Source organism: Chanodichthys erythropterus, chromosome 17 (genome assembly GCF_024489055.1).
Source record: "Chanodichthys erythropterus isolate Z2021 chromosome 17, ASM2448905v1, whole genome shotgun sequence".
Classification (NCBI taxonomy): Eukaryota; Metazoa; Chordata; class Actinopteri; order Cypriniformes; family Xenocyprididae; genus Chanodichthys; species Chanodichthys erythropterus.
The window spans coordinates 17,872,257-17,900,128 of NC_090237.1; the positions used below are offsets into that span (position 1 = coordinate 17,872,257).

Sequence of the window (27,872 nt, forward strand, 5' to 3'; positions counted from 1 at the left end):
ATTTTACTCCTGTCTTCAGTATCACATGATCCTTCAAAAATTAATCTAATATGCTAATTTGGTGCTCAAGAAACATTTCTTATGATTATCAATGTTGAAACATTAACATTTGTGCTGCTTGATATTTTTGTGAAAGTCATACATTTTTTTTAGGATTCTTTGATGAATAGAAAGCTCAAAAGAACATTTTTTAAATTATTAATTATATACACTTATGTACTGAGTAACGAGAATTAAAAGTGTACTTGCCGAATAAAAGTCTTAATTTCTTTACAAAAAAATTTCTGACCCCAAACATTTGAACGGTAGTGTTTCTTTAAAAAAAAAAAAAATGTTCATTTAACATCATTCTGTATTTTATAATTGATGTATTATAATTAAATTAAAATTAAATTAATAAAAATAATAATAAATTTGTTTTAACACTTTTTTTTTTAGTCCCTGTAATTCATACATTTTCATTTGTTATTTTTTAGTTGTGATGAATTTGTTATTTTAAATTGTGAAAAATGGACACAGATAAAGAACAGAAGGAAATGTTCAAATTTGCCATTTGAAAAATACAAAACTATTTAAAAACACACATGTGCCAAAATTTGGGGTTGGAGTGATTTAGGGTTTTAAAAGAAAAAAATAATAATTCAGACCATGCCAAATGAGTTTGGCATGGTCTTGCAGCTGTCAGAGCAGAAACGAAAGCTGATGCTCTCCGTATGTTTTTCTGTCATCTCCGGGCGCGTTCATATGTAAATAATTTTGTCCATTAGATCGAAAGACCTGAACAAGCCCATAGACCCTCCCCTCGAAGAAATCGGAACAGAAGTGGTTGAAAGAGGTCAAAAAAGATTAATTAAAATGCCAGGTGTAAAGGGGTATGTGTATCCCTCGTCTACTTGTGATCAACCAAAACAGTGCCTTTGGGATGGTTTTCCCTACCAGTGGAGCTTTTGTCTCATACATTGCACCAGACCCTGACATCTTTCCTATCTGCCTCGGAGCCAGTAAAGAACTACAGTAAATCCTTCAGCTCAAGCTTGTCTCAGCCTATAAAAACACAGCAAGAATTGGACCTTGACACCCCTCCCCACATGCAGCAATGCGCATTTTATATCACAAGCCCAATGACAGAAGGGTAAAACCACCACTGTCACCTCATGAACTGTCAGCTATCCATGGCTCCATACAGGTGTGCTGCTAGTTTAGAGTTGAGGTTTAATAACATGCATTTATTGAATCAGTTTTAACTTAAAGGGATAGTTCACAGGTTTGGAACAACCTGAGGGTGAGTAAATGATGACAGAATTTTAATTTTTGGGTGAACTATCCCTTTAATTTCAACCAAGTTCCTTGAACACAAATGATTCAGAAAACCAGAATTTTGAATCCATTCATTCATGAAACTAACAGTTTAAACTGCTTCACAGAAATGAACAGTACAAAATTTTTGCTTCTTCTTCTTTTTTTTTTTTTTTTAAGACTATTTTTCACATTCACATATTTGTTAGACTTGGCAGCCCCGTGAATGTAGTGTCTTGACATGTTCTTAATGGCCAATATAAAAAGCTTTTACAATATTGCGATATGCAGAATGTTCTCTTTATATTTTCCTTATTTGTTCCGTTGAAATGCAATATTTCGGTGACCAGTAAATTGGTGAAAGTTTTGGTTAATGTTTTTGTTCATGATATATAGGTCCTAACTGTAGTCGGTGTCAAAGCTTAGGCTGTGTTATTTATGCACATTTCTAACACACATTTAAATGCATCAATATGATGCCTGAACCCATTAAGCTGCTCAGAAAATTGCTTACCCTGAAAGGCTGCATGCCAGTACAGTACCAGTGGTGTGCTGCATGTGTTTGCATAGATTAAAGCTGAATAGATTCAAAGATTAATTTTGAATTACTTTTAATTTTAGGTTAAAGTTTATCATTTTTCCAGGACAATTAGACGTTAGCTCAGGCAAAGCAGAACTCAAGTTAAAATATTTGTTGGTAAATACGTTTTGGTATCGTTTGAATTTTAGCACTTCCAAATGTGCTTATCGATTCCAAAGTCAAATATGTTGATATCAGACATATTTATTCTGTCTTTTTTCAAAACTTAAAATAAGAACAAATAAACAAATTAGCAATTAGGCTGCTGTCACTTTAAGGCTTAATGCACGGATCCATTATACTGATTACACGTGCATTTCATTACTGTTTACGTTTACTTAAGTCATCATAACCGACTGTGTTTACGGGGATATATTGACAATTTTGTGTGTATTTGCCCGTCCAAGCTCAAAAAATGAGAACTATATTCGCGCACTGTATGAGAGGCAGCTTTTTGTGCAAGTGCTTTGGATGTGTGCACAGCACAGAAATCAGTGTGCAAGTGCCAAACTGAGTTCTCTGTCGTGATTTCATGTGCTTGAATGATTTAAAATCACATTAAAATGCTCACACAGGAATGAAATCCACAGTTCTTGGAAATTTGGAACCAGTTCTCATTACACAATGCTATTGGTAACAACATCTGATTTATTTATTTATTCTTTTTTTTTTGTTTGTTTGTTTGTTTGTTTTTTTTGTTCTCCATGTTCTTTTCAGCAGTATTCATGTTCTAGTCAAATTATGTTTTACACATTTTGTTTTATTGTAAACAGGTGCTTTTCTCAAGGATAGTCATGTCTGGAGGTCAGATTCATTCATATTTGAGTTCATACTTTCACTATGGAGACAATGATTTAGTGACTTGGCTAATTTGTTTTGCTTTTCTTCTTTTCTCTGAAACATTATCAGTATCAATCCTAATTGGCAAATAAAATGCTGAGTGCATTGTTTGCAATGAGCACTTCTTGAAACATGAGCCTCTAGGGGGCTGTTCGGTATGGCACACATTTGCACATGTCTGTTGGGTTTGGTTATTGGGCCCTGTGGAATAGGTCTACGCACCAAGCCTTTTACACATCTCTTGTGTATTTCACTAGTGAAAAGGGGGGGAGGGGGGTAAAGCTTCATTGCCAAACAACACTGTTCAGTATGTGATTCCTGAGCTAAATAGTGAATAATTGTATGTGTTTTTTGAAATACACACTACTGTTCAAAAGTTTGGGTGAACATAACAGACTAAACATTAAAATATCGTACCAACCACAAACTTTTGAATGGTAGTATATAGTGTACATCTTCTAAACTTCCATTTCAGCTTTTAGACAATTGTAATTTTATGTGCATAATAAAATACTCCCCAGTCCAGATGTTTTGCCAGCAAACCAGGTCTAGATGTGCTCTGCTAAAAGCTTTACAGGACTAAATTGTATCTCTGTAATTTTCAGGCTGGCAGTCATGTGTGATACTAGCTAATGTAATTGAACTAATAGCCCTGCTGTTGAGTTCAAAATGGATGAGGCCTAATGGAGAGACAGACTACATTTGTTAGAAGTTTTTGTTGAAAATTTCAGACTCTGCATTGTCCCCTCCCTAACTTTAATCTTCAGTTTCAACTGATTTATTTCCTTTAAAAGTAATTTTCTATATATATTCAAGTGGATATATGTCTGATGCAGATGATGTAGATTAATGAGTCTTAAGGAGACCTTATTAATGATTTATCAGGATGAAATTCAGATCATGAATAAAGGAACCTGTTTGGTCATATCCCACAGGATGCTAAATATTTGCCCTTCTAATTGCAATCTAAACTGTGCAAAATCAGCATCATTAGTACCCACTGAGACAATTTATAATCATTAGTCTAGCTGAGAACTCACATACTTTATCTTTGCCAATGCAGTGTTTTGGCTTTTTGATCAATCAAAGGCAAAGCCATAAGCTCTTAAGAAGACAGCCGTTTGACAGAATGGAGCTTCTCACATCAGTTTTGCTGCACCTTTCTTTTCTTCAAAGCATTTAAAAGTAGGATCCATGATAAATGTTCATTTGTCTGTGAAGAAAGAGCCCTGTTCTGCAGTAGCGGGGCTGAACAGCCTGTGGACCATTAGTCTCTATTCTCCCAGCTGCTGTTTGTGTATACCGGATTTCTCAAACCATGCAGGCAGAGAGAGAGAGAGGTCACAGGCATATCAAAGGGAGAACTTGTAGTCTCATTTTTGCTCGTGTAATCAAAATTGGAGCTCTCTGTCACAAAGAAAACCATTTATCTGGGAATTGAGGACTTTCTTTCCCCTGAGGTCTCGCTGGCCCTCAGACTTTGTCATCTAAATTGACGGAGGATGTGATTTTGAGCAAGCATAGAATTTCATTCCCACCCTGCAGGCCTGCAGCTCCTTTTCGGGGAGAAAAATGTCTGTGGTGGGGGTATGAGACATTCCAGTATGGATCGTAATGCAAGATTGAAAAATTGTTCTTGAAAGATAATTTCATTCATACACTAGAGAATTTCTGAGCAATAATTGCAGTGACAATCCATGAATCTATTTGTTTTACTATTTGGAATGAATAGCTAGCGAATATAGCGAAAATAAATGTTCAGCTAAGACATATGGATGTGATCTTTCCACATATTTTTAGCCTTGTAGTGTATGTATATAGACAATGGACAATAATGATAATAGTTGTTTATTGTAATGCTTATTATCATCATATTATCATCCACCTGGTTATCATTGTCTAAATGTCTTTTTTTTCCCTTTCCTTTTGTCTCCTTGCAGCTCAGATCGTCTTATTGATGACACAATAAGGTAAGACTAACTTCATAAAACAGTTCAGACACTTCTTCAGTTTCCTTTTTTATTTGTTTTACTAAAATATCTGGGTTCTCCTGAACTAATAACCTGCCAAGGGTCATTAACTCAAAGAGGAAGATCTCAGTCGATGGAGGGATACAAAACAGTGACCCATTGCTTTTGCATTGAGTTGATGCGGCTTGATCAGAACTGAAAGTGGATACAGACTCTTAAAGTCCACCCAAAAGTGAAAATGTTCATCATTTAGTCACCCTCACATCATTTCAAACCTTTATTTCTTCTGTGGAATTTTGAAGAATTGCTGCTTTTGTCCATACAGTGGAATTCAAAACAGTGTTTAGTATTATTTATATACTATTGTAGTTTGTAATTTTAAATATATAACCCCCAGGGTTAAAAACAACACTGGACCCCATTGACTTCCATTATTTGGACCAAAAAAACAGAGACATTTCAAAATATCTTCTCTTGTGTGCTGCAGAAGAAAGTCAGGCATACAGGTTTGGAGCAACATGAGAGTGATGACAGAATCATTTTTAGGTTAACTATCCCTTAAGGGAAACTAACAGAAAATTTTGGCATGTGCATGAATCTCGTGCTATTGGGCACTTCCATCTCTCCCTCACTGCAGATCTGTGTTGACCATGAGAGTAGCCTAAACTTTCACTGTGCACCTTTGGGATCCCCACAGCTGGCAGTCGGCACTGGTGCTTAATTACGGCTCTTGGTCTATGCAGCTCTTTTTATCCCACCCCTGTCTTGTTCAAGCAAAAAAAATTATGCTATATCAGCTACTTGTAATCATTTTCTTCCCTTTGTAGCACCCACAGCCTGGAGCCACTAAGAGCTCATTGTTTAATGTTTCATCATAGCTCTGATCTCTAAAGAGTGTGGGCATTCATGTTTCTCTTTTTAATGATTTAAAACAAGACAAAAAAGAATTAAAATAAGCCAAAAGTCTTCCATCTATCACAAGTGAGACATTATGAAAGATACACCCTTGCAGGTAGCGTATTCAAACAAACACATAACTTACAATACACATAAATATGAAGCTTAGGAGATGGATTAAGTCCATGTGTTTATCATCTCATGGTGTGCAGATGCTCAGGAATGTAGGTTAAGAACAGAACTAACAGATGGTAAAGGGCCTGTCTAGAGGAATCACAGCAAAACAAAATAACTACTTGTTCGTGACTGAGGGCTCCTGGGAATACAAAACACCAGAGACCTTGTGGCCTTCAGGGTGCATTTTGTTAAATGTGCTTTATGACTTGTTTGTGTGAGTGGGGTTTGGCTACTGTCAACTAATCATGGCTTACTGCTTAAAAATTGTGGTGTCTAGACCTAATTTCACAGGTTTTGCCTCGAACACATTCTAGATGACACCCCTTTTATGTGTATGTAATAGAAAAGATCTCCTCTTCATTAAGTTCAAGGTATAGGGTCTGCTTGAGCACTTGTTGTTGACTATGTATCATGGCTTTTGTTCTGCAGAGTAGGGCAGACAGGAGTTTAATGGGTGCCAGGCTTTAGTTTGCACTCACAAATCTGCTGAGCTATAGTTGGAGTGAGCTGTATTGTCATAGAGCAATTTAATCTTCTCCACTAGGAACAAGAAAGCAAGACTCAGCTGAAGAAAACAAATAAGTAGTGGGACTGGACCTACCCTGCAGTCTTATTATAGCATGCAACAGTGCATAATTAAAATGTATTAGATGAGTGGTTCTCAACCTTCTAAACTTCAAGCTCCCCACCCCCATTGTCCGCAACAATATTCAAAGTCGCATGACTTTCCAGTTTTTATAATTTACTTGATAATGATTACATTTTACTTTTCAAGCTTAAAAAAGGATAAAGAATGTACTTGTTTTCATGCATTTACAAAGCAGTCCTGTGCATTTACACTTCATTTCTTTGTCTAGCTTAAAAAAGAGACAAGACTAATATAAATCCCCTGCCAAAAATGATGGAATCACCACACTTTGAGGATGTTCACATAGCCTTTTTACTTTATAGCAAATAAATATGACACACACAACAAAGTTTGTTGAATAACTTAGAATTCTGGCTTCATGAAACATGCCTAAAACAAATTATCACTCAATGTTGAGGGAAAATTCTGTAATCATCAACAAAAACCCACAACTGGTACTTTGTTCCTCCTCCTTTATGACAGCCTGAATAGTCGAATAGTGGTTGCAGGATGGAGCCTTGTCATGGACCAGTTTGTTTGTTTTTAAATTTTTACCAGAAATTTTCACCAGAAATTTTCTTTTGCATTGAGATCCGGACTGGTTGCTGGCCATGTCATTGAGTTGATATGCCTTTTCCGAAGATAAGCTTTAACACTCTTTGCTCTGTGGCAAGATGCATTATCATCCTGAAAAATGATTCCATCGTTAAGCCTCTTTTCTATCAATGTAATGAAAAAAAGCGTCCAAAATTTTAACATGCACCTGTGCATTGACTGTTGAGGTAAGGATTGTCATGTCATGAGTAAATGATTTTTTTTTTTTTTTTTTGGATGAACTATGCCTTTAAGCCAGGACAAATGATGGCTGTTGTAGGAAAACCTCTGATTTGTCCAAAATATGTGGTGTTCACTTTTTGCAGTGTCAAGGAAAATGGATATGTAATGGTTGGTCACTTTTCTGCATTCTTTTAGTTTCTAGCTGTGTGTGGCTAATGTCTCTAGAGCTTTAGATTAGTGCTTTTCTGCTTTCCTGTCTGAAATCAAATCTAGTGAAAAAGATGTTTGCTGTCTTTGAAGGACTTTATCCTGTGTCTGCAGTCCTGACAGCTGCTGCGCCCTTGACGCACTGATCGGAGCACTTTTTGACCACTTTCATTGCATATGAGCTGTGACGGGCCAGTGCCAATAAAACCCACTCTTCTGTTTTTTATTTTTTTCCCACAGCATTGCCATGGCAACCAAGGAGAACATGACCTCCCAGCGAGGTTTTTTGAAGTCTATACAGAGCAGGGTCAACACCCTGGCCAGTATCCTTGATTTTCCCCAAATAAAATGCTTGTGTGCATGAATGCATTAGGATTGCATGATATATAGGTACTAGATCCATTAATGATTTACCAGTATGTAATTGTGTATTTTCATGTCCCCTATTTTTACATTTAGATTACCTTTTTTTTCATAATATAACGCCCCCTTTGTTAATCTTCAAAAACACAAATCATTTATTAACAATGTCGAATGTAATCTGTTGCAAATCTTAATATCAGTATCCATTTTTCATACTGTACATTATGATTTTGTGATATTTAAATTAATTTGTTTAAAATGATTGATTTTTTTTTCTCTTTATTATGCCTTTGATTCTTATGAAAAGGTTTGTTTATATATATATATATATATATATATATATATATATATATATATATATATATAATATAGACTTTTTATTTTTTAATTATTGGCCTATCGGTACTGTTGTAGTCAAGACCACTTAAACCAAGACCAAGGACAATGTGTGTTGAGACCAAGACAAGACCAGACTAGCACTCTTCAATTTCATCTGAAGAATCCACATTTACTGCCTGAGAAATGTCTTATATTTAATCAATCAATACAATTAGAATAATAGGACACAGTATAGAGCTGTTACCAATCAAATGTCATCTTTGGATTGCAGAGGTGGCACATTAGTTGCATCTGAATTTGTACAATTACAGCTGCATAAATAATGAGATTAATGTTTTACAAATAAAATTTTGAATATAAAAATATGATGGGAAAATATGATACTTTTAAATATGAAGCAAAACCGCCAATAGGTGGTGGCAAATCACTTAATCAACGAGTCATGGAACCATTTATTCCACCGATTCGTTTAAAGCAGTTGATTCATTCAGTAACAAAAAACTGCTGTGTGTTTTGCTTGGAAACGCACTTCTTGTTTATTGAACGTTTGTATAAAACCAATATCGCATTTGCAGTCGTGCTCTTATTCGTGAAAACCGCTCTCTTGCCCTTGTGGTTTTTCTTTAATTATATCATGTTATAATATAAAAAACAAGGTCTCATACAAGTACTTTTTTGCAATAATATCTTCATTTTGGGGGGAATTTGTTTTACCTTTGGTGAATTTTTTTATTTTTTTTTTATCCAATTCCCTGTTAAATTTTAAATTCCAGCACAACAGTAACTAAAGAAATCAAATTAGTTATTGATTGCATTTGAAGCAGAAGCTTTACAAATGCGGTCCAGACCGAGACAAGACCTAGACTGGTCTCAAGTATTACAACACTACGTATCGGTATTGATATCCGTATCAGAATCTGTAGTATGCAGGATGTACATAATATATAATATTTTATATACTATATATAAAATATTATATATTATACTATAATATTTTATTTGAATAGCTCTCCTCTACTTACATACGTCACATTTATACAGGAAAAGGCCATGTTATCTTACAAAAATATGAAAAATTACAACTCATTTTCATGTTAAATACTTTTTTAGAATAAGAAAACAGTTTTTGAGGAAAGGCAATATGCTGTATTCCTGTATTTCCTTAACTCACCCCTACTTTAGACCGTTTCCCTGCCATCAATAACCTAATACAGCGGATCAACTTGAGGAAGAGGCGGGACTCATTAATTCTGGGAGGAGTCATTGGCATCTGCACCATTCTTCTGCTGCTATATGCATTTCACTGACAAACAAGGGTGCTAACAACTACTTTTAGGGGGTGTTCTGCAAAGAGGTGGCAAAGCCTTGGGAAAGGGCTCAATGAGAGGTGGACCATTGGGGCCACAAAGCAGAAGCCCGCCTGGCCTAGTCTGGAAACAGGATTGTTTGTGGCCAGCATGGACCTTATTTGTAATTAGCATCAGAAGGGGTTTAGCTCTAAGAGCCTTTTTTGTTTCTGTACTACAAACAATGCGCTGTTCAGATCTGAACTGGGACTGGAGACCAAATTATTAACAGGAATAGATTTCAAAGAGCATATTATAACACGCTGGCTTGAGAAAATGATGCTGTGAAGCATCAAAATGGCGTTGTGTTGTTCCTGTATATTATTAATCGGAAGAGGGTTTTAATTTGATGATCCTTTTAGGAAGAGGGTTTCTCATCATGCTGTGTACTTTGTGAATTAATAAATTATTCATATACGGAATATTAAAAATGTGTGTGAAACACTAGAGGTCTGTCCTCTAAAGCTTCTATTTTTTAGATTTTTCTAAACTCTCCTAACAATGACATATTACACTGCAGGAAGTGTTGGAAAAGAAGAGTCCAACAATAAAATAGTTACCTTGCAGCTCAACCCTTCTCTTTCAAGGTGCTAATTCTTTATGCCTTTACTGATGTGTTTCAAAGTTTAGAGCAGGTTCCCATTAGGAATATCTGGCAAGCCTGCATTCCCATTCAACAGTCCACTTGTCTAAACTGACTTACAACCACATAACTCCTCCTATGGAGCGTGAGACAGAAACGGACCAGAACTTTAACATGATGAATATACAAGCTCAAAGGCATCGACCCCTGGAAAATGAACAACTTGCACATGATTGCATGTAGAGGTAAGACTAGCACAGTATGCAGCATGGTTGTCAGAAGAAGAAAGAAGGATTGGGAGCCTTATTATCATATGCTTGTTACTTCTTCCCTTTTATGTTGACAAATGATGTCCTTTCCATAAAAGTGAGCTATTTCTGCTGAGCAGCTCTTTGTACTGATCATTTTTTGATGTTTCTGCCACATTTAGAGCAGTCAGACTGGCTATAGTTCTTGTCAGACTGAAGGAATCTGTTTGCCTGAGATTTTTCCACGGGTGCGTAAAGAGTGTTCACACAAACTCAATACAATCATTTAATGGAGACGTCAGCTTCCCCAAAACAATAAACTAAAATGAGCTGTTTGAAAATAAATAAGAAATCTTTCCTCTTCTTTCCTCTTTTCCCTGTTGGGTCCATTAACTAAAGGTCACATTGGTCTCCTACTGTTCCAGTACATAAATTGACCAAGTACCCTGACATACATTCCATATACATTCCAAATGTTAAGGGACTGAGGGTCTTTTACAGATAAAATGGGCCTCGTTGACCAAAGGATGGTCACAAAGCACCATAGTATGGGTTTCTCACCATATTTTCAGACAGCTCATCGTATTGTTGATGAGATGTTTTAAAGTCACAAATGAGGTACCTTGTTGTTTTCTGTGCCTGTGTCTGTAGTCGAGGTACTGCAGCAGTCATTTGGAAGCTAGTAGGCCACCCACAGAACTCCACAGGAAGCTGTCATCAGCCTCATCACCTCCCTTGCTGGCTAAAATGTGTTCTCTTTACACCACCCCAGAGAATAAATGAATAAATCTTTGTCATCTCCACTAAGTTTTATTTTGCTCTATACGTTGCCTTATTTTGTTCTTTCCTAGTGATCTTATAATGGGACTTCTAACTGGTCTGAGGTGAGAACGAAGACATGACATACATTACCTGCACTTCGATTCATGAATTTTGAGGTATGGCGGATCTTCAAAATTTTAGTCTTTATTCCTTGGCTCTGTTAAGGTTAAAGTAGACTACAAGTGAAACTGTTTAACACTATGAAATGAAGCCCTCTCTGCTTGATTTCATCAGTAGCTGCAGTTATGTAGTAACGCGTGAGTTGAATGTGAATAGGAAGGGAGGGTCATATAATACTTGGTTTCCTGGGCTGCTTTCCAAAAAGTTACAGATGCTGAGTAGTCACTGTGTGTCTGAAACTGGAGACTTGCAGAGATCACAATCTTGCTGCCACCATTGTGCCCTTGAGCAAGACACATAACCTGAAGTTACTCCTGGGTGACTGTAGTGACAATCAGCCTACATCAGGGGTGTCCAATCCTGCTCTTGAAGGGTCAATGTCTGTTTAACTCCAACCTGCCCAAACACACTTGCCTTGAATTATCTGGGGTGTGTCTCAATCAGTTCACTAGCTTCCAAGTTCATGAATCAGTATATCGTGTACACGAATTCGGGCTCTAGTAGGGACCCTGGCTCACTACACAATGGGACATGTCCTCATTGTACAACATCACTATTATGAACAACAGATGCTTGTTACATATACGTGCAAAATTTCAGCTGTAAATAAATTTGTAAATGTTGACTAGATTGTTAATTACCTGTCTAGTGATGCATGTTTATGCTGAAATATAATTAAATAATAGTTTGTATTTTAAAAAACATCTATTGCTTGTCATTATGAGTTGGCTCACATAATTTATATTTCACACTTCAGAACTTCTGTTAAGGAAACATAGTGAGCATTGATTCTCCCTGGTTTTCACTGTGCATTGTGGGACTTTTTAGGGGGGAAATGTTTCAGTGCACTGGAAGGGTTTTGTGATTGAGACAGCCCTTAAAATTGACGACTCCCTGATCAGTGCCCTGACTACTGAACTAGGGAGCTGATTGAGACGCACCCCTAGTAATCCTGGACTCAATTAGCTGGTTCAGGTGATTTTGATTAGGGTTGGAGCTGAACTCTGCAGAATAATGACCCTTCAAGAGCAGGACTGGACACCCCTGGCGTACATTATACTGCAAGTTCATTAAACACTTTGTTGACCATCCCTCGTCTCTCACTTGTAAGTCATCACTTTCTGCAAAGAGTTTGAAGTTGAGACCTTTTCCTTCTTTTGAAAATGCAACACAATTTATCAATGTAAGGTATAATCCTGGATCAACACAACATGAATGTCATCCTGTGCCCTGACCCTGCTCCTAAATTGATTTGTTGGTACGTGTTATTGCACCAACAAAGGATGTTGATCCAGAAACATGTTCTTGTTGTGTAAATCATATAAGCCACATTTGAAGCCACCTGAGAGGAATATCGAAATTTCACCAAGTCCATGCAAAACTAAACTAGATGGTTGAGGCTGGTGCATTGGCTTTAAATCTTGTCAACAATATTTAAAGGACTTTTCCAGTTGTTTGTGATTTACTGGATACATAATAAAAATAATCATTTTTAAAAGATTATTTATGCACAATTTCTTCCAGATAAAATATTTTATAAGTGTGGCATGCATATTCATAAAAATGAATGTTCATTATAAAAATGCCTATGGAGATTTTAATTGACATGACTCTTCCAGGTCTAGAAATCACACTTTTAAAATTGGGCTACCTCATATACATTATCAGGACCATATGAACCCTGGTTCTTCAAAGGTAAAAAAAAAAAAAAAAAAAAAAAAACTTGTGCGAGTGAATTAAAATAATTTTTTTTTTTTTTTTTTTGCCTTTATTGCGATAGGACAGTATTCAGACAGGAAGTGTCGGTGTGCTGTTGCCGACAAAAAGTGGCTTGTTTTAAATTTGTTTTATCTTTTTTTTTTTTTTTTTTTTTTTTTTTTTAATTTTAAATCATCTTGAGGCCCCCAGTGAGCAGTTGAAAATCACTGTTTTTAATTCACAAATATCCAGGATTTCCTGAACAGGAATATAGGCAGTGTTTGTTATATTCTGAAAAGCCAGTGCCAAATTACATTAAAATGTATAACTGAAAAATAAACATAAAAATGGACCTGCAAAGATGTTGTAAAATTCATTATATTTTAAAAGATTTACATTCTTTGACATCTCACTTCAAATAAATAATTTAAGTCCTTGCTGTTCAGCTGAAAAGATCTCTATGAGCTTTGTCATTGTTTCTTCCCCTTCCAAATAAAACCTTTTCAGTTTATGATCCTAGATGACTAATGACGGCACTTTAGTCTCATTTAAGATGGTGGCTAGATTTGCGTGTACTTAAACACTTTGTGTCACTGTGAGTGAGAGAGCGCTGTTAGTGCTGAGTGCTGGAGTGAGGCTGGGCAGAGGGCCATACTTAGAGATCAGAGAACCAGGGAAGTGCAAAATCAGCCAGTAGATCTTGTGCCATTTCCTTAGCCATGCATTATTTACAGCAGCAATAGTCAGGAGCATGAAAAATGAAGCTTGTGTTTATGTGCAATGGGCAGGAAGGCTTTGAAAGCTGTTGTCTCGCTGTGTCTCTTTGTTTGGTGCATTTAACATTTTCACTTTTTTGCTAATGCAGTAAATTTCTTGCTTGTGTTTCCCTGCCGCTGTGCTGTACAGGATCAATAGCTGCAAGCAAGTTGTGGACCATGCATGTTAAAGTTTATTTCACACTTGCAAAGGTACATAGAAAAAACATATGTTGTACATAATAAATCACAGTTTTAAAAGACACATAGCAGCATTTTTGCATCTCATTCATATGGTTAATGGTTATTATGAATTACACAGTAACATAATTGCTTACAGTGAACAAAATAGTTATGAGTAGCATCAATTTCCAGAAAAAAAGGAGCATCAGATCACATGAATTTACAAAACAGTAAACTATATAGTACAATGCCTATAAAGGAAGTCTTAGGTGTTTAGGTGCTAACAGTCTAGTTTATACATGAAGGTCATACTAGTAGGACACAAAAGTATTGAAAGGACATGAGAGTAATAATGAAAAATAAGTGATAAAGTGCTTAGAAATCTATGACAGGGCAGTAAAAGACTTAATTCAGTATGAATGAAGCAGATCAATAGGCTCTGCTGTGGAATGTTTCCTTCCTATCCGTCCCTCAGTCTAACTAACCAGATAAGTGCTGTTATGTATCTGTACCTCCACTCTTACAATCTCATATTTAATTTGTGTAATTTTGTCTTATTAATATCAGCAGATCGATAAATTAGAAGTCACAGAGATGCAATCAACACTGTGAGACATGTCAAAGAAAAGTCATTTAGCTCATTCTAGGTGAAGATAAAAAAAAAGTGTTTTGTCCACCCACAGCATGCCTAAATATTTCTATAAATATGCTGATATATATCTCATATTTATAAGGGTTAAGTAAGGGAGATTTATGACGAGGAGACTGGCATTCTGTCCTGGAAAGAATTGTGGAAAAGATGAATAGTCCTGTGATTTGTTTAGCATACTGATATAAAGGTCTTGGCACAGAATGGTGCTGGCCGTCGCATGCCTCTAGTTGAATGTCCATGCTCCAGCAGTTTTTGTCAGGAGAGAGAGGCCTGGCATGCTTAACGTTACAGTCTTACCTCTCTGAAGGAAACTATACTAGTGCAGGACGTGTAGTGGAGCCTCATTGCTAGGACAGAGCTCACCATGAACTTTGTGCCATCGAGAGAATATAGCATTGGACACGCACTGGACAATGATGTACATTCCCATCTGTAGATACCCACTACTCTCACAGATAAAAAAAGATAGTAATGAAAAATGCTGACAGTTATTCACATACAAGATCAGGCATGCACGTGGTCATTTTTATAATCAAAACCTACAAAATAAATAAAGAAAAATGAACCAACCCCAATGACCATTCCTGTTAAGTCTAACAAGGCCTCTAACAGTCTTGCCATCCCTAGTTCATTCCCGTAGTTTAAACTCCACATATAAATCTTTTTATAAAACATACATCAGTAGTTATATTGCAAATATTTTTGTGCATAATTTTTGAATGCAAGATCAACCAGGAGTAATATAAGGTTAAAATGCAGCTTGCCGGGCATAGCCGTGTTTTCAAAGACCATCTTTGAAAAACGTCCCCTCGTCCTTCGAGTCATCCTCAGGCGAGTTCTTGCCGAAACAGCAATGATTCTCATTTACATAATGCAAGCCATCACTGTTCTTTTTAACATATGGGATTTTGTTTTGTTTTTTCTTCACTGAGCATGCTAACCTACTGCATGCATTTTTGCTATTTAATCAGATCTTATTTAGTTGCTACAGTCCTCGTTTCTTTTTCAACTTCTGTGGCATTATTGTTAAGAGGGAGATCTTATTTTAATTACATTGTGTGAGTTTTTTGCAGTAGTGCTGTAGGCGGGTTTCTCATCTTACTACGCCCCCTTTCCAGTCACTGAGGATAGAGCAGAAAAAAAGAGCGTATGAACTGAGTGAAATACATGCAACACATCAAATCAAGGTATGTAAACTGCTCTATTATTTTGAGTCGTTTTGGCCTAGAAATTAATTTTGAGTCTGAATGATCAATTATGTTTCTAAACCATTATCATATAAAAAGTGGCTGTCATAACTTAAATCTTCTCAAAACTATTTTCAGATATTTTTGACAGAATTAGTCAACTTATTTCAAACATCAAATATTTGTTATGTAAAGATTTTATTAAGAAGTTGATACTTTTTATTCAACAAGGACACATTAAATCGATCAAAAGTGACATTAAAGACTTTTATATTGTTGCATAATATTTCTTTAATATTTAAAATTGCTGATCTTTTGAACTTTCTATTCATCAAAGAATCCTGAACAAAAGTATCACGGTTTCCACAAAAAAAGGAGCACAATTGTTTTCATCTCTGATAATAATAAGAAATGTTTCTTGAGCACCAAATCAGAACTTTAGAATACAGCATCAAAATGAAATTTATTTGAATTTCTTGATAAAGCTGGCATAATCTGAAGGCCGAGACTTATTTATCAAAAACAACACAAAACAGTCAAAATTCAAGTCTTTTGCTTATCACATTTCTCCACAAATGTCTTATTGTGATTTCCCACTCAAAATAATAGAGCATGTCACATCTTTCATGTCTGGTAGTGGCTAGATGACACAATCAAAGCTTGTAATATGACATACCTGCAACCACCACATAGATTATGATGCTAAGGAGGCCCACGATGATGGCCACACAGCTAATCAGGCGAGCCAAGCGTCCCAGGCGTCTTGCCCCATCAATATCCCCCTGCTGTAGACTGTTTCTGGACTGTAGCAAGACAAAAAAGAGAGAATGTCACAAAAACCTCCTAGCAAAAAAGGTATGCATAGTATAACCTGTTATAATAGACTTTTTTTTTTTTTTTTCAATTAAAGGTGGGGTAAGTAGTTTTTCAAAAACAGTTTGGAAGTTAGTCGGACCAACACCAACAACAAACATGTAACCAATCAGCATTAGGGGGCGTATGACGGTCGAGGAGAGAGAACAAGCAAAAGGGAGATTTGGAAAAGAAAAAAAAAACTGCAGAAAGAGAAATGATGACACAATACAAAAGACCTCAAAAGAATATCACTGGAATTAAGGTTTATGACTGGGCAAGCACTTTAGGACCCGTGTTAGTATTAGAAAAGCTCTGGAGAGTACGGTGGCCCAGTAGTGCACAATACAACGAAATTAAAAAAGCAAACATAAGTTCACAACACAATGAAATCAAGCCACAACACAACAAAATAATGCCAAAACACAACGAAATCAAGCCACAACACAACGAAATCAAGCCACAATACAATGGAATAAAGCCACAACACAACGGAAATGCTCCCTACCACTAGGGGCTCTCAGAGCTCGGTAAAGTTAGTTTTCCCTGCCACTGTTCTATAGAGTGGGCAGTAATATCAATACCACGATTAGTTTAAACAGGATGTAACCACCGTATATCGACATGAAATATTAATTCAAAATTATCTACGGGCAAAATAGCTTCATATTTATACTTGTGAATGATTTGACGCGCTACCACGGCACATGATGAAGGGAACGTCTGCCAATTCCGCCAAGTGGTTAAAACTTATAATTTGTATTCAAAAAATTACTTGTAACATTACATATGTTTTACCAACAGGAACTAACAAGATTTGGAATTTGAACATGTCTATTTTTAAATGTTAAACAAAGTCATTGTAATGAATACAAATTATACGTTTTAACCACTTGGAATTGGCAGACGTTCACCACGGGTATTGCGTCAAATCATTCACAAGTATAAATATGAAGCTATTGTAGTAGTGACATAGTTGATTTTTAATTAATATTTCATGTCGTTAAACAATGTTTACATACTTAAAACTAATTATGGTATTGATATATTTGTAAGACTGTCGACTTTATAGAACAGTGGCAAGGAATACTTATATTACCGAGCTCTGAGAGCCCCCAAGTGGTCGGGAGCATTTCCGTTGTGTTGTGGCTTTATTTTGTTGTGTTGTGGCTTGATTCCATTGTGTTGTGGCCTGATTTCGTTGTGTTGTGAACTTATGTTTGCTTTTTTGATTTCGTTGTGTTGTGCACTACTGGGCCACCGTAGGAGAGAGCTAAGCGGGAAGGCCTGAAAACAGATGCGGAAGCTGCATTGATTCCGCTTCACGCGTGAGTAACACTGGGTTTGAGTGTCATTGAATGTCTGGAGCTGCGGTACTGTTGGCGACTAACAATGAACACTTGTGTACTGTACGTTTATTTTTTGTGATTCTTTGTTGTTCGTTCATCATCTGCGCTTTATTTTTCGTGAAGCATTTTGTTGCGCGTCAGCTGTGGTAAACAGACATCCACTCACATTGCGTGTGTAACAGTGGCCAGATAGTGAGAGTTTTGCAGGTAAACCATTGCGCACTCGCCTCGCCTGCCAGCAGCGGTCAGGGCAAAGACTGACTCGGAGCAGGGTGGTTAGGATTGGAGGGTGCGTTTTGGAGGCAGAGCAATGAAGAGAGGGGTTGGTTTGTTTGGGTTTGCATTTTTGAAAATCTACTTACCCGACCTTTAAGTCATTGGTTGAAATCTAAATGTGAGTATGCAAGGAAGAAAAAGGCAAGAGGTGACTTTGTGAATTGTTCAAGTGATTTGGATACAGGATTAGGCGAGCAGTTTTCTTATTAGTGCAGCCCTATGCCACAGCCACCCATTAGATGGTCAGTGTACCCTAGGGAGAGCCTCTCCAGTAGACTGCATTAAAGTAATCAATACTGAGCAATAGATTGTGCAGGAAAAAGCCTCTGACACAGTGGCCAACCAATCTCCCCACACTCAAATGCTAATTCCTTTCTCCATCACATCGGCGTGGTTTTTCGTCTTGTGATGTGACGCAATCTCATGTTATCATAAACTAAACTCAGGAGTCTGGGGAGTGGCGGCGCTGTCCAGGGTGCTGAATGGACTTCATGAAGCTTCCCGAAGCACTAAGTAGGACTTTAATAGAAAGTAAGTTGTACTTAATATGTACGGCTTGATTCCCAAAAGCATTGTTATGTAAGTAGGGCGTAGAAGAGCCTTGTACAACTTGTGCAACTTCAGATTTCTCTTTTTTTCCCCAGTTTATCAGAGAGGGACACAAATTATATTAATCAGTGTCATTTAAGTATTATTGAGATACTATTATAGTTTTCAATTTTTTTTTTTTTTTGGATTTTGTTTCAATTTTATATTTCAGTTAACATTCATTTCTTTTCAAGTTACAAAAATGTTTTTTATGGTTTTATTTTTAGTTTTAGATAACAAAATGACCGTGATTAATGCATTTGAATGATCAGTGTCATTGAAGAATATACTATATCTGTGGAAATTTGGGGTCTTTTTATATTTTTCTTTTTTCATTACATCTGTAATAATTCCAGATGGTCAAGAAAACACAGATTTTAAGGTTAAATTAACATAAATTGACAATTGAAAGTCCAGTCTGATTTTCTACACCTCATCTTTTGTGGACTATAGGGAGAACACAACAGGTTGAGTAGTAACTAGTAGTAACTGAAAAGTAGTAACTTTTTTTGTTATTACCATGTCAGGTAAAAGGCCTGAATCTTTATGTGGCCCAAATTGGCCGTAGCAAACTAAGTATTTTCAACCTACTTTTGTGTTTCAGCCTTTGTTCAGCATCTTCGGACTTGACAGCTTCTGTAATGATACTACTACATATATACCAACTTGGGGAAACCATTGTTACCCCATATTAATATGACGTATGACAAAAGGTAAAAATTCTGTCATCATTTACTTAGCCTCATGCTCTTTCAAACCTGTATGACTTTAATTCTTCTGTCCAAACCATGGAAGTCAGAAGGTTCAACATTCTAAAAACTAATTCAAGGGACCTTTAGTCATTACTTAAATATAAATATTGTTGTGAAATAAAAAATCAAGTTCTGAAAATGCTGTTAGAGTTTTTACTTGTAATTGTTATTTTATTGAGCTTGGATGACACACAAATTATGCCTATTGATTCGATATACTATCATGACTTGTCATAGTTTAACATTTTCAGTTAATCAAAAATGTATTTAATTTTAAGTTCTGTTAATGTAAAATACAATCTGATGATGTACAAACGTGTTTCATTGTTTTGAGTTGTATGAACACTTCTTTTAATTTAGACGAACTTAAGTTAAGTGAAACTGGGCTGGGATTTATATGTCCCATCATGCTTTGCCCATGGCACTTGAAAGGGAGAGTAAATGCTAAAATTAAGTGTTATATAATGTTTTTTGCACAAGATTAATGGTAAGGGAGATTAAGCAGTAATTAGTGTTTTGTTATGCTAATTTAGAAAAGTGTCTGTTAATGTGGGTTTTTGGAGATTTATCATCATGGTGACAAGCGGTGCTTTGTAAGTTTATGTTACTTAGAAATGCGTTTTATTGTGTCCAAAAAGCGTCTTCACCTTACTTAAAACATTATGTTGGATCAACTTAAATAGTTGCATTCATGTTACTTAGAAATGTGTTTTATTGTGTCCAAAAAGTGTTTTAACCTTACTTAAAACATTATGTTGGATCAACTCAAAATATTGCTTTGAATTAATGTAATTCTCCCAATTGGCTTAAGTTAAAAATTCTAGTGGAAAACGTTAACACATTTTTTGTTGTTGTTGTTGTTGTTGTTGTTGAACCAATGTTTTATTTTTTAGAGTGAAATTGTTTGATTCCCAACATTCTTCCTTTGTGTTCCACAAAACAAAAATTTGCATGCAGGTTTGGAACGACAAGAGAGTGAGTAAATGATGACAGAATTTTCATTTTTAGGTGAACTATCCCTTTAAGATGATCTTTGTCAAGTTGAGAAAAGAAGAATTCAAAAGTTGAAAATGAGTTATAAACAAAATATTGGCTATGGAAAAAAGCTAAATCCTTAAAGTTGCATAATATTAAACAGACTAGGAAGCCACTTTCATATTCATCCCTGGTGAATGTACAACCGACGACTGAAAGGCAGACGGTGGAACCATAATACTCTTAATCATGTCTTCAGCGTTCACTTAGAGCAGACATAGGGCAATAGCAGATAGGATTACAGCTCTATCAAACTGGTTTTGTTGGAGAAACTGAAGAGCTTCCCCCATCACACCCACACACACACACAATATTCCCTCACCCACAGGGAGGCTCTGCTTCCACAATGTCAAGCTGCAGTTTACCTGTTGCCACTTACAGAATAAGTAACCCATACTCAGAATTTGTCCTCTGCATTTCATCCTTTTATTCAGTGCACACACACATTAGGAGAAGTGGGTAGTGTGAACACACACTGCGGAGCCGCACACCCAGCAGTGGGCAGCCATTTTACTGTGGCGCCCGGGGAGCGATTGGGGGTTAGGTGCCTTGCTCATTTCTTGCCGGTATTGAGAATCAAACCCACAACCTTTGGGTTACCTGTCTGATTCTCTAACCATTAGGCCACATCTGCCCCAGTGTGTGATAAAGATTGTAAAATATATGTTCAGTACCATTCAGATACTTAAATATCTGTTTTGCAGATGTATATAAACTCCTATGGCACTTTTCAGGGAGCTGTACCCTTCCCTCTATGCTAACCGACCCATTGTCTCTCAGTTCAAATACTGCAGACTGGCTCTGACACCCTAGCAGGGGTATAATATGTGGCTGGAGCAGCACAACGTTATTGATTCCCGAGTCTAATCACTGCGAAAAGCCGGATCAGCGCTTTCAATCAGTGGGAGTCTTTTGAAAATACTGTGTAGTAAAATGCCATCTGCCATTCTTGCGTTTCAATCTCACGGCCGTTCTCACCTGCTTTCATTTAGCAGGATGACAGTGCAGTATGCCGTCGTGATGCAGCCGCACAAATGGCTTCCGGCTCTTTGCGTTTTGAGGTGCATTTTGCCTGACTGTGGTTTAGGGAATGCTCAGAAACGCCAGTGGATTCTAATGGGCTGTGTGCGGCTTTTCCGAGCAGAGGAGGGGTGTGGCCCCGTGACACGGCAAATGGATAACGCTGATTCCCCAGGAGCTTTGGCTTGTAATATATTTCTCTTGAACTGGAAAGTCTTTGCCAATTCTTCTGGGCCGATTTGATGGCCCCTTTTCTCCTCACTTTCTCCCTCTGTCACATAAACACACAGGAAATCTCCCCTCCCCCTCTCAACATCTCCTGCTGCAGCCTGGGAGTGAACAGGAGCTCTTAGCGTTCCCTCACAAGCCTGAGCCATTAATTATAAACAGCAATGCCAGCGGCCAAAGAGGAGTGACTGAAAACCTGCACAATGGAGGCAAAGTCCCCTCTCTTTGTTTTTCTTTTTTTTTTTTTTTTTTTTTTTTTTTTGTCCAAAATGAATTCATTGCATCAACAAGAAACCAATACTATAATATTTTAGTATTAATTAGATTATTTGACAGTAACCATTAAAACCACATTCATGCATATTTCATGTTTTTTTTTCTGCTATTATTATTATTATTAATAGCTGCTTACTTTTCGGGCCATTATTCAACACTGCAGGTGGCAACATTAAAGGAGGTGCTTTAAATTAACTGAGTGCAGGGGTCGATAAAAAAACTGCCTTACAGATCATCATTATTATTATTATATTTTACGTTTTTTCATACCTTGGATATACAGTATATTGATTGCTTTTATATATTTAATTGTGGATGTTAATTTCCCCAATTTTTATATTTAGATTAGCTTTTTTTGGCATCACTTTTAGTTAATATTTAAAAACAATAATAAATTTGTATCACAGTTAAATTTGATAATTAATCCTTTTTTGTTTTGATGCCTAAATTTGCTTGTAACATTTATAATTATTTATTTTAGTTTTTAGTGTTTTAATTTTTCATTCATTTTGACAAAATATTGATCCATAATGTAGAATTTTTAAATCTGTCATTTATCAGAAATAACATGAAAACAATTATGGACTTACTGGTATATCTGCCAAAATTTTAATATCTGTGCATATCGTTGCCTCCCTGAACTTTATCTGTTGACATTGCTATTGTCTCATATTTTTATTATATGTACAGTATTTTTAATATTAATATTTTTTCCTCATTCTAGTTTTTAATGCATTTATTTAGTTTATTTCTTCATTTGTCTCCATTCTCTCTGTTTTGCCCATGGAAACAAGCATCTGTTGTCAGTGCATGAGCAGGTGCACTGGAAACATGATCTCTCTGGCTGTTTGCTTTCATAATGTAATGTTTCACTCAGCAATGTGAGAACATGATGACACCATATTACACTATATAGGGCTTGTTTGAGAGATGTGCAACAAGCTGCTTAATGCATCAATATTTTCCAAAGATATTATATATGAGCTACTGAAATGCTGGAAAAGCACAAAATGGCAGCCTATTGTAGTCTCATATTCCTGTTATAGTGTAACGTCACGTACTATTGGACACAGAAACAAAGCCATTCAGCAGCTCTGCTTACCATATTTTACCAGCAGAAGCTGCAGTGTGTGCAGTTACTGCTTTACTGGTCCTCCCATCCAATTGAGATTGTCCAATAAAATCCACCACACCTCCCCATGCTAAGCAAATGATTCCTTTCTGCTCCCATGAGCTTCAGCTTACCATAACATCTTATTCGCCACTGTATTGCCTCTGTAAGTTCATCGATTTTGGCGTTCCTGATGCATACCAACACTTTGCTATGTTGCCAGTTACAATTGCTTTCTAGGTCTCTCTGAGAGGAACTGTTTAGATGTCTGTGGCTATGAGTCTGGAATCATTCACAAAATGTAGCATCCCATTTTTTGTAGACCAGTGAAAGCCACAAAATGTCATTGTCTATTATTCTTGTTTCTTCTTTGTGCTCTTATATTTGTGTTTTGTTTTAGTCCTGTTTTGTTCTATGAATCTGCCCTTGTACTGAGGGTTGTGCCAAAGTCAGACACCTTATTCAGAAAGGCACAAATATTGACTTGAGAATAATAGAAAAAATGATTAGCCTGATTTTCATAAATGAAAATGTGCAGTGTGATTTCCAGTTCAAATCAGATGATTGTGTTGCGCCTCTTTTTATTGTGCTTGTCTCAGAAATCCAAACTTGTCAAAAGTAACATTAACATTAAATACAATTGATAAATGTTTCTTATATATTAGATAATTATTTTCCATTTTTTGATGTCTATTTTAATGTTTTAAACCTACCAAACAAGATATACAATAACATGACTCTCTCTCTTCTACGGAAGAGGATTAGGGCCAAGCAATAATAAAAAAATAAAACCATCTCGAGATTAAAGTTGTTAAATTTCTAGAAAAAAGTCTAAATAAAATGTTGAGAATAAAAAGTCATTAAATTACGAGAATTAGATTATGAGAACAAATTCGTAATTTAACTAATTTGTTCTCGTAATTTAACGACTTTTTTCTTATAATTTAATGAGTTTATTCTCAACATTTTATCTCAACTTTTTTCTCGCAATTCAACAACATTTTTCTCAGAATTTAACGAATTTGTTCTCGTAATTTAACAACTTTTTTCTCGCAATTTAATGACTTTATTCTCAACATTTTATTTTGACTTTTTTCTCGAAATTTAACAACTTTAATCTCAAGATGTTTTTATTTTTCTATTATTGCTTGGCCCTAATCCTCTTCCGTACTCTTCTAGCTAGCTTTTAATTATTTTTTGTTTTTTAGCTGCTTTAGTTTGTAATACACAATAATTTTCCAATTTAAGACTCACCCACATAAAAGTTTTGATCTAAATTCTAATAGAAATCCTGTTCACATTCTATTTGTATTTATTTATTGTATCTATTATTTCATGGTATAAAAAAATATTTTTAATGAAGCAAAAACATTAAAGGATTAGTTCCCTTTCACACGAAAATTAGCCCAAAATTTATTCACCCTCAAGCCATCCTAGATGTATATGACTTTCCTTTTTCTGATAAACACAATAGGAGAAATATTAATAAATAAAGTTGTATATGGAAGGCGGTCTGGTGGTAGCTACATATTTTACTTCAACTTGTTAAATATAAATTTATTTATTTTTTTTACAAAAACACATCGTTTCGCTTCAGAAGGACTTTGTTTACCCCCTGGAGCTGTGTGGAGTATGTTTATGATGGATGGATGTGGATGGAGGCACTTTCTTTAGCTCATACTTGTTTGGTAATGCTTACTGCCATTTATAAAGCTTGGATGCATCAGGATATTTATGAATGTTTCTCTGATTGTGTTGGTTCGAAAGAAGAAAGTCATATACACCTATGGGTTGAGGGTGAGTAAAGCTTGGGGTATTTTTCATTTGAAAGTGAAATAATCCTTTAAATTGCCCCATATTATGCTATTTTAAAGGTTCCTAAGGTTCCTGTTTTGGAGGGCTGCAATAAGTAGCACTTTAATTTTCTCATAATATACATTTCAGCATCACTTTTTTTCCCAGTGTCTGATAGAGGATTTTGTCTCTCTAAACCCCTCTCCGAGAGCCTCCTTTGCTGATTGGTCAGATGGCCCAGTCTGTTGTGATTGGTCTCCCGCCTACCGCGCATGTCGGAAATGAAATGCAGATTAAAATATCTGAATTTCAACTCCGGAGGTTTCCGACATTTGTGTCATTGCTCGTGGATAGCTAGTGAAGACCATAGGCGGGCATTATGCAAATTTGTTAAAAACCAGTAGGTTCGAGGCGGAAGTAAGACTGGAATTCGTTTCAGGCAGTTCAGAATCCGTTCTTTCTTTGGGAGACAATAGCTTGTGCACTTTGATCTTTGAAACTCTGAAGACCTTTTACATTCACAAACAGCTGTATTACACATACATAAAAGGTAATACCCGGGGGAAAAAGCATTATAAGGGCTCTTTAAGAATTACAACCCTAAATAAGACATAGAGGTCCTTAGTTATAGCAGGGCAGAAGGCTAAATTGATTTTTCTTGCCCTCTCTTAAATTTTCAGCCAGCTCTGATTTCAGCTGTCACTCTGTTGGCATGAAAGAAAGGCTTGTATTTGTCTGGACAGACAAGGCTGGGAGATGCTATTTGCATAAGTGTGTTCGATAAAACAGCTGTTTGCAGCAGAATACTGGTAGCTTTCAATGCATCCTCAAAAGCTTGATCAGGAGGAGTGTTCATGACTCTAAATATACAATCTGACTTAACACAAAGGCACTGCAAAGGGCATCGGGCACAGCAGGGATCATTCTGTACAGTAAATGTACAGAACGATTTTGATCTTTACAAAAAACTGGAGCACATTTGTATGGCGCCTTTCAACTGATGAGAATTGAATGCTCTAATTTGTGTTCCTCCAATAGTGCATGTCCCACTGAAACACTTAGAAAGTTGTAATGAAAATGACACATAATGGTTCAAAATTCACTTAAGGCTGAATTTGACCGTGTCTTATTACATTTATTGAAATGATGTGTTTAAAAGCTGTTCTCATGTGACTATGGTGGAAAGTCTCATTTGTATCCTGCTGAGGTTATACGCTGCTGATTCACTGTTCTTTCAGAGAGAGGGGATGAAAAAGTGAACACAGAAACACTCATCTTTGATTAGAAAAAGCAGGGCACATGGTTATCCGCTAACAAGAGTATTTTTCCAGTCATGTCATGGACGCAATCTCTTGTAAGTCTTCATTAAACACAGATAAATGGTACCACACCCTACACCTGTGATCCTCAGAGTTACATGGTTAGAAATAAAGATTTGGATAAAATAATTTTTGTATGTATGCTTTGAAAAAAATAGGCTGGCTTTCATTTTCTGGCTAAAGAACAGTCACACCCCATTTATGCTTCCTAAATGACTGTTTTGCTCCACAGTCCCCAGAGTGTAGGTGCTTCATGTGCGGTGAAGGTAGTCTGCACCAATTTTCTGGCAAACGGCTCCCAAGCACGCAGTCAGGTCCGTTTACTGCGAGAATATGCAGGGCTGTAAATCACACCTGTCAGTGGATTTGTGCTCTGCTCTCTCAATGCAGCTCCTGCGCATTTGCATATGATTTGCAAGAGTATGGCAAGTCATTTTAGCAATTATACTCAGTAGTATCAATTTAAAACTAATCTAGTACTATTAAAACTTACTAGTATCTAACTATTTTAGTACATAGTGTTAATTGAGAAAGTAATCCAACTATTAGCGACTGCTATCGTTTTCACTTTCACTGCTTATTCAAGTATTGCCTTTGCTACTAGTCAGTATCTCAATAGTAGCAGGTAACCGTCCCATTGTTACTGGAAATGAACTCTATGGTGGTCTATGGTTCAGATAATATTTATTAACTTTTACCATTACTATTAACATTTTTACTATTGGGATAGTTTTACTATCTGTTTCTGCTTTGCTTGTATTTATAGTACCTATTTATGAGACTGTAGCTCGGTGAGCACAACTGGGAAAAGAATAATTACAGCTGGAATAGGAATCTAATGTAATGAATGGTCACTACCTATGTAATTTAAACATATAACAGCAGCTTTAAGGAATGAATGTAAAATGGCTTGCCATACAACAGACAGACTGTTTATTGAAGTGAAAGAGATTTCTGTTGTATGTTCAAGTAGCTACTTTTCACACAATTTCGTGTCAGTAATACAAAAAAATGTGGTAATGTTGGTCTGAATTAAGAAATAAAACCCATAATTATTTAAATTGTAACTTATGCCTACTCACCATAATTGAATAGACCAACGCAACGATGCTTAGTGGCCACACGGGACAAAAGCAGGAAAAAATGACCAGTATGAGGTAGTCTTTGGGTTTCTGCTGCTCTTGGGCGGCATTGCCGGCGAATGATGAGCGGCTCAGGCTCGCTCTGGACGGGGAGTGAGGAGCCACCGAGAGCTGCCCCACTGATCCGGCTCTCAGCGGCAGACTGTGGCCGTTCTGATCCCCGTCGACAGCCTTGTCATCCCCGACACTGACCGCGAAGGAGCTGGAGGTCTTCACCCCGGTGGGCTCGGTGGTCACGAGGAGTTTCTCGGTCTCGGCTGGTTGCGTGCCGCCACTCTCCCCCAGATTCGATTTCGCAAACTCCGTATCTGTGTTTATCGCCATTGTGGAAATCCAAAGTTAATATTTCTGAAAGAAAAAGAAAACTCCTTTTGGCGGATGTTAAATATTATAAAAGTAGTCAGACGGCGCTAATTTCCCATTATTTACGATTTCTTTAACTTCAAATCATGTATTCATACG

At 36.5% G+C, this 27,872-nt stretch overlaps 2 protein-coding genes across 3 annotated transcripts in view; one reads left to right on the forward strand and one right to left on the reverse strand.

The window, feature by feature from the left end:
• Positions 1-12,082, forward strand: part of gosr1 (golgi SNAP receptor complex member 1) — a 30,194-nt gene extending 18,112 nt beyond the window's left edge. For both annotated transcript variants that reach the window (XM_067365723.1, XM_067365724.1), the window contains exons 7-9: positions 4,657-4,686; positions 7,613-7,695; positions 9,257-12,082. In XM_067365723.1, coding sequence (XP_067221824.1) covers positions 4,657-4,686; positions 7,613-7,695; positions 9,257-9,381 — 238 coding nt within the window. In that variant the 3' untranslated portion in view covers positions 9,382-12,082. The remainder of the gene's footprint in view (positions 1-4,656; positions 4,687-7,612; positions 7,696-9,256) is intronic.
• Positions 12,083-15,412: 3,330 nt separating this feature from the next.
• trarg1a (trafficking regulator of GLUT4 (SLC2A4) 1a) lies at positions 15,413-27,734 on the reverse strand. Its single transcript, XM_067365725.1, has 3 exons — positions 27,351-27,734; positions 16,345-16,471; positions 15,413-15,602 (listed from the first exon to the last, which is right to left on the reverse strand). The coding sequence occupies exons 1-3, from the start codon at positions 27,732-27,734 to the stop codon at positions 15,583-15,585; spliced, it is 531 nt and encodes a 176-aa protein (XP_067221826.1). The 3' UTR covers positions 15,413-15,582.
• Between the last annotated feature and the right edge of the window lie 138 nt (positions 27,735-27,872).

Coding starts and splice junctions, on each gene's coding strand:
- trarg1a (XM_067365725.1), bottom strand. CDS start 27,734: ATGGCGATAAACACAGATACGGAGTTTGCGAAATCGAATCTGGGGGAG. Junction 16,472..27,350: donor CGTTGGTCTATTCAATTATG/GTGAGTAGGCAT, acceptor GTCTTGCTACAG/TCCAGAAACAGTCTACAGCA. Junction 15,603..16,344: donor AATCTATGTGGTGGTTGCAG/GTATGTCATATT, acceptor CTCTATCCTCAG/TGACTGGAAAGGGGGCGTAG.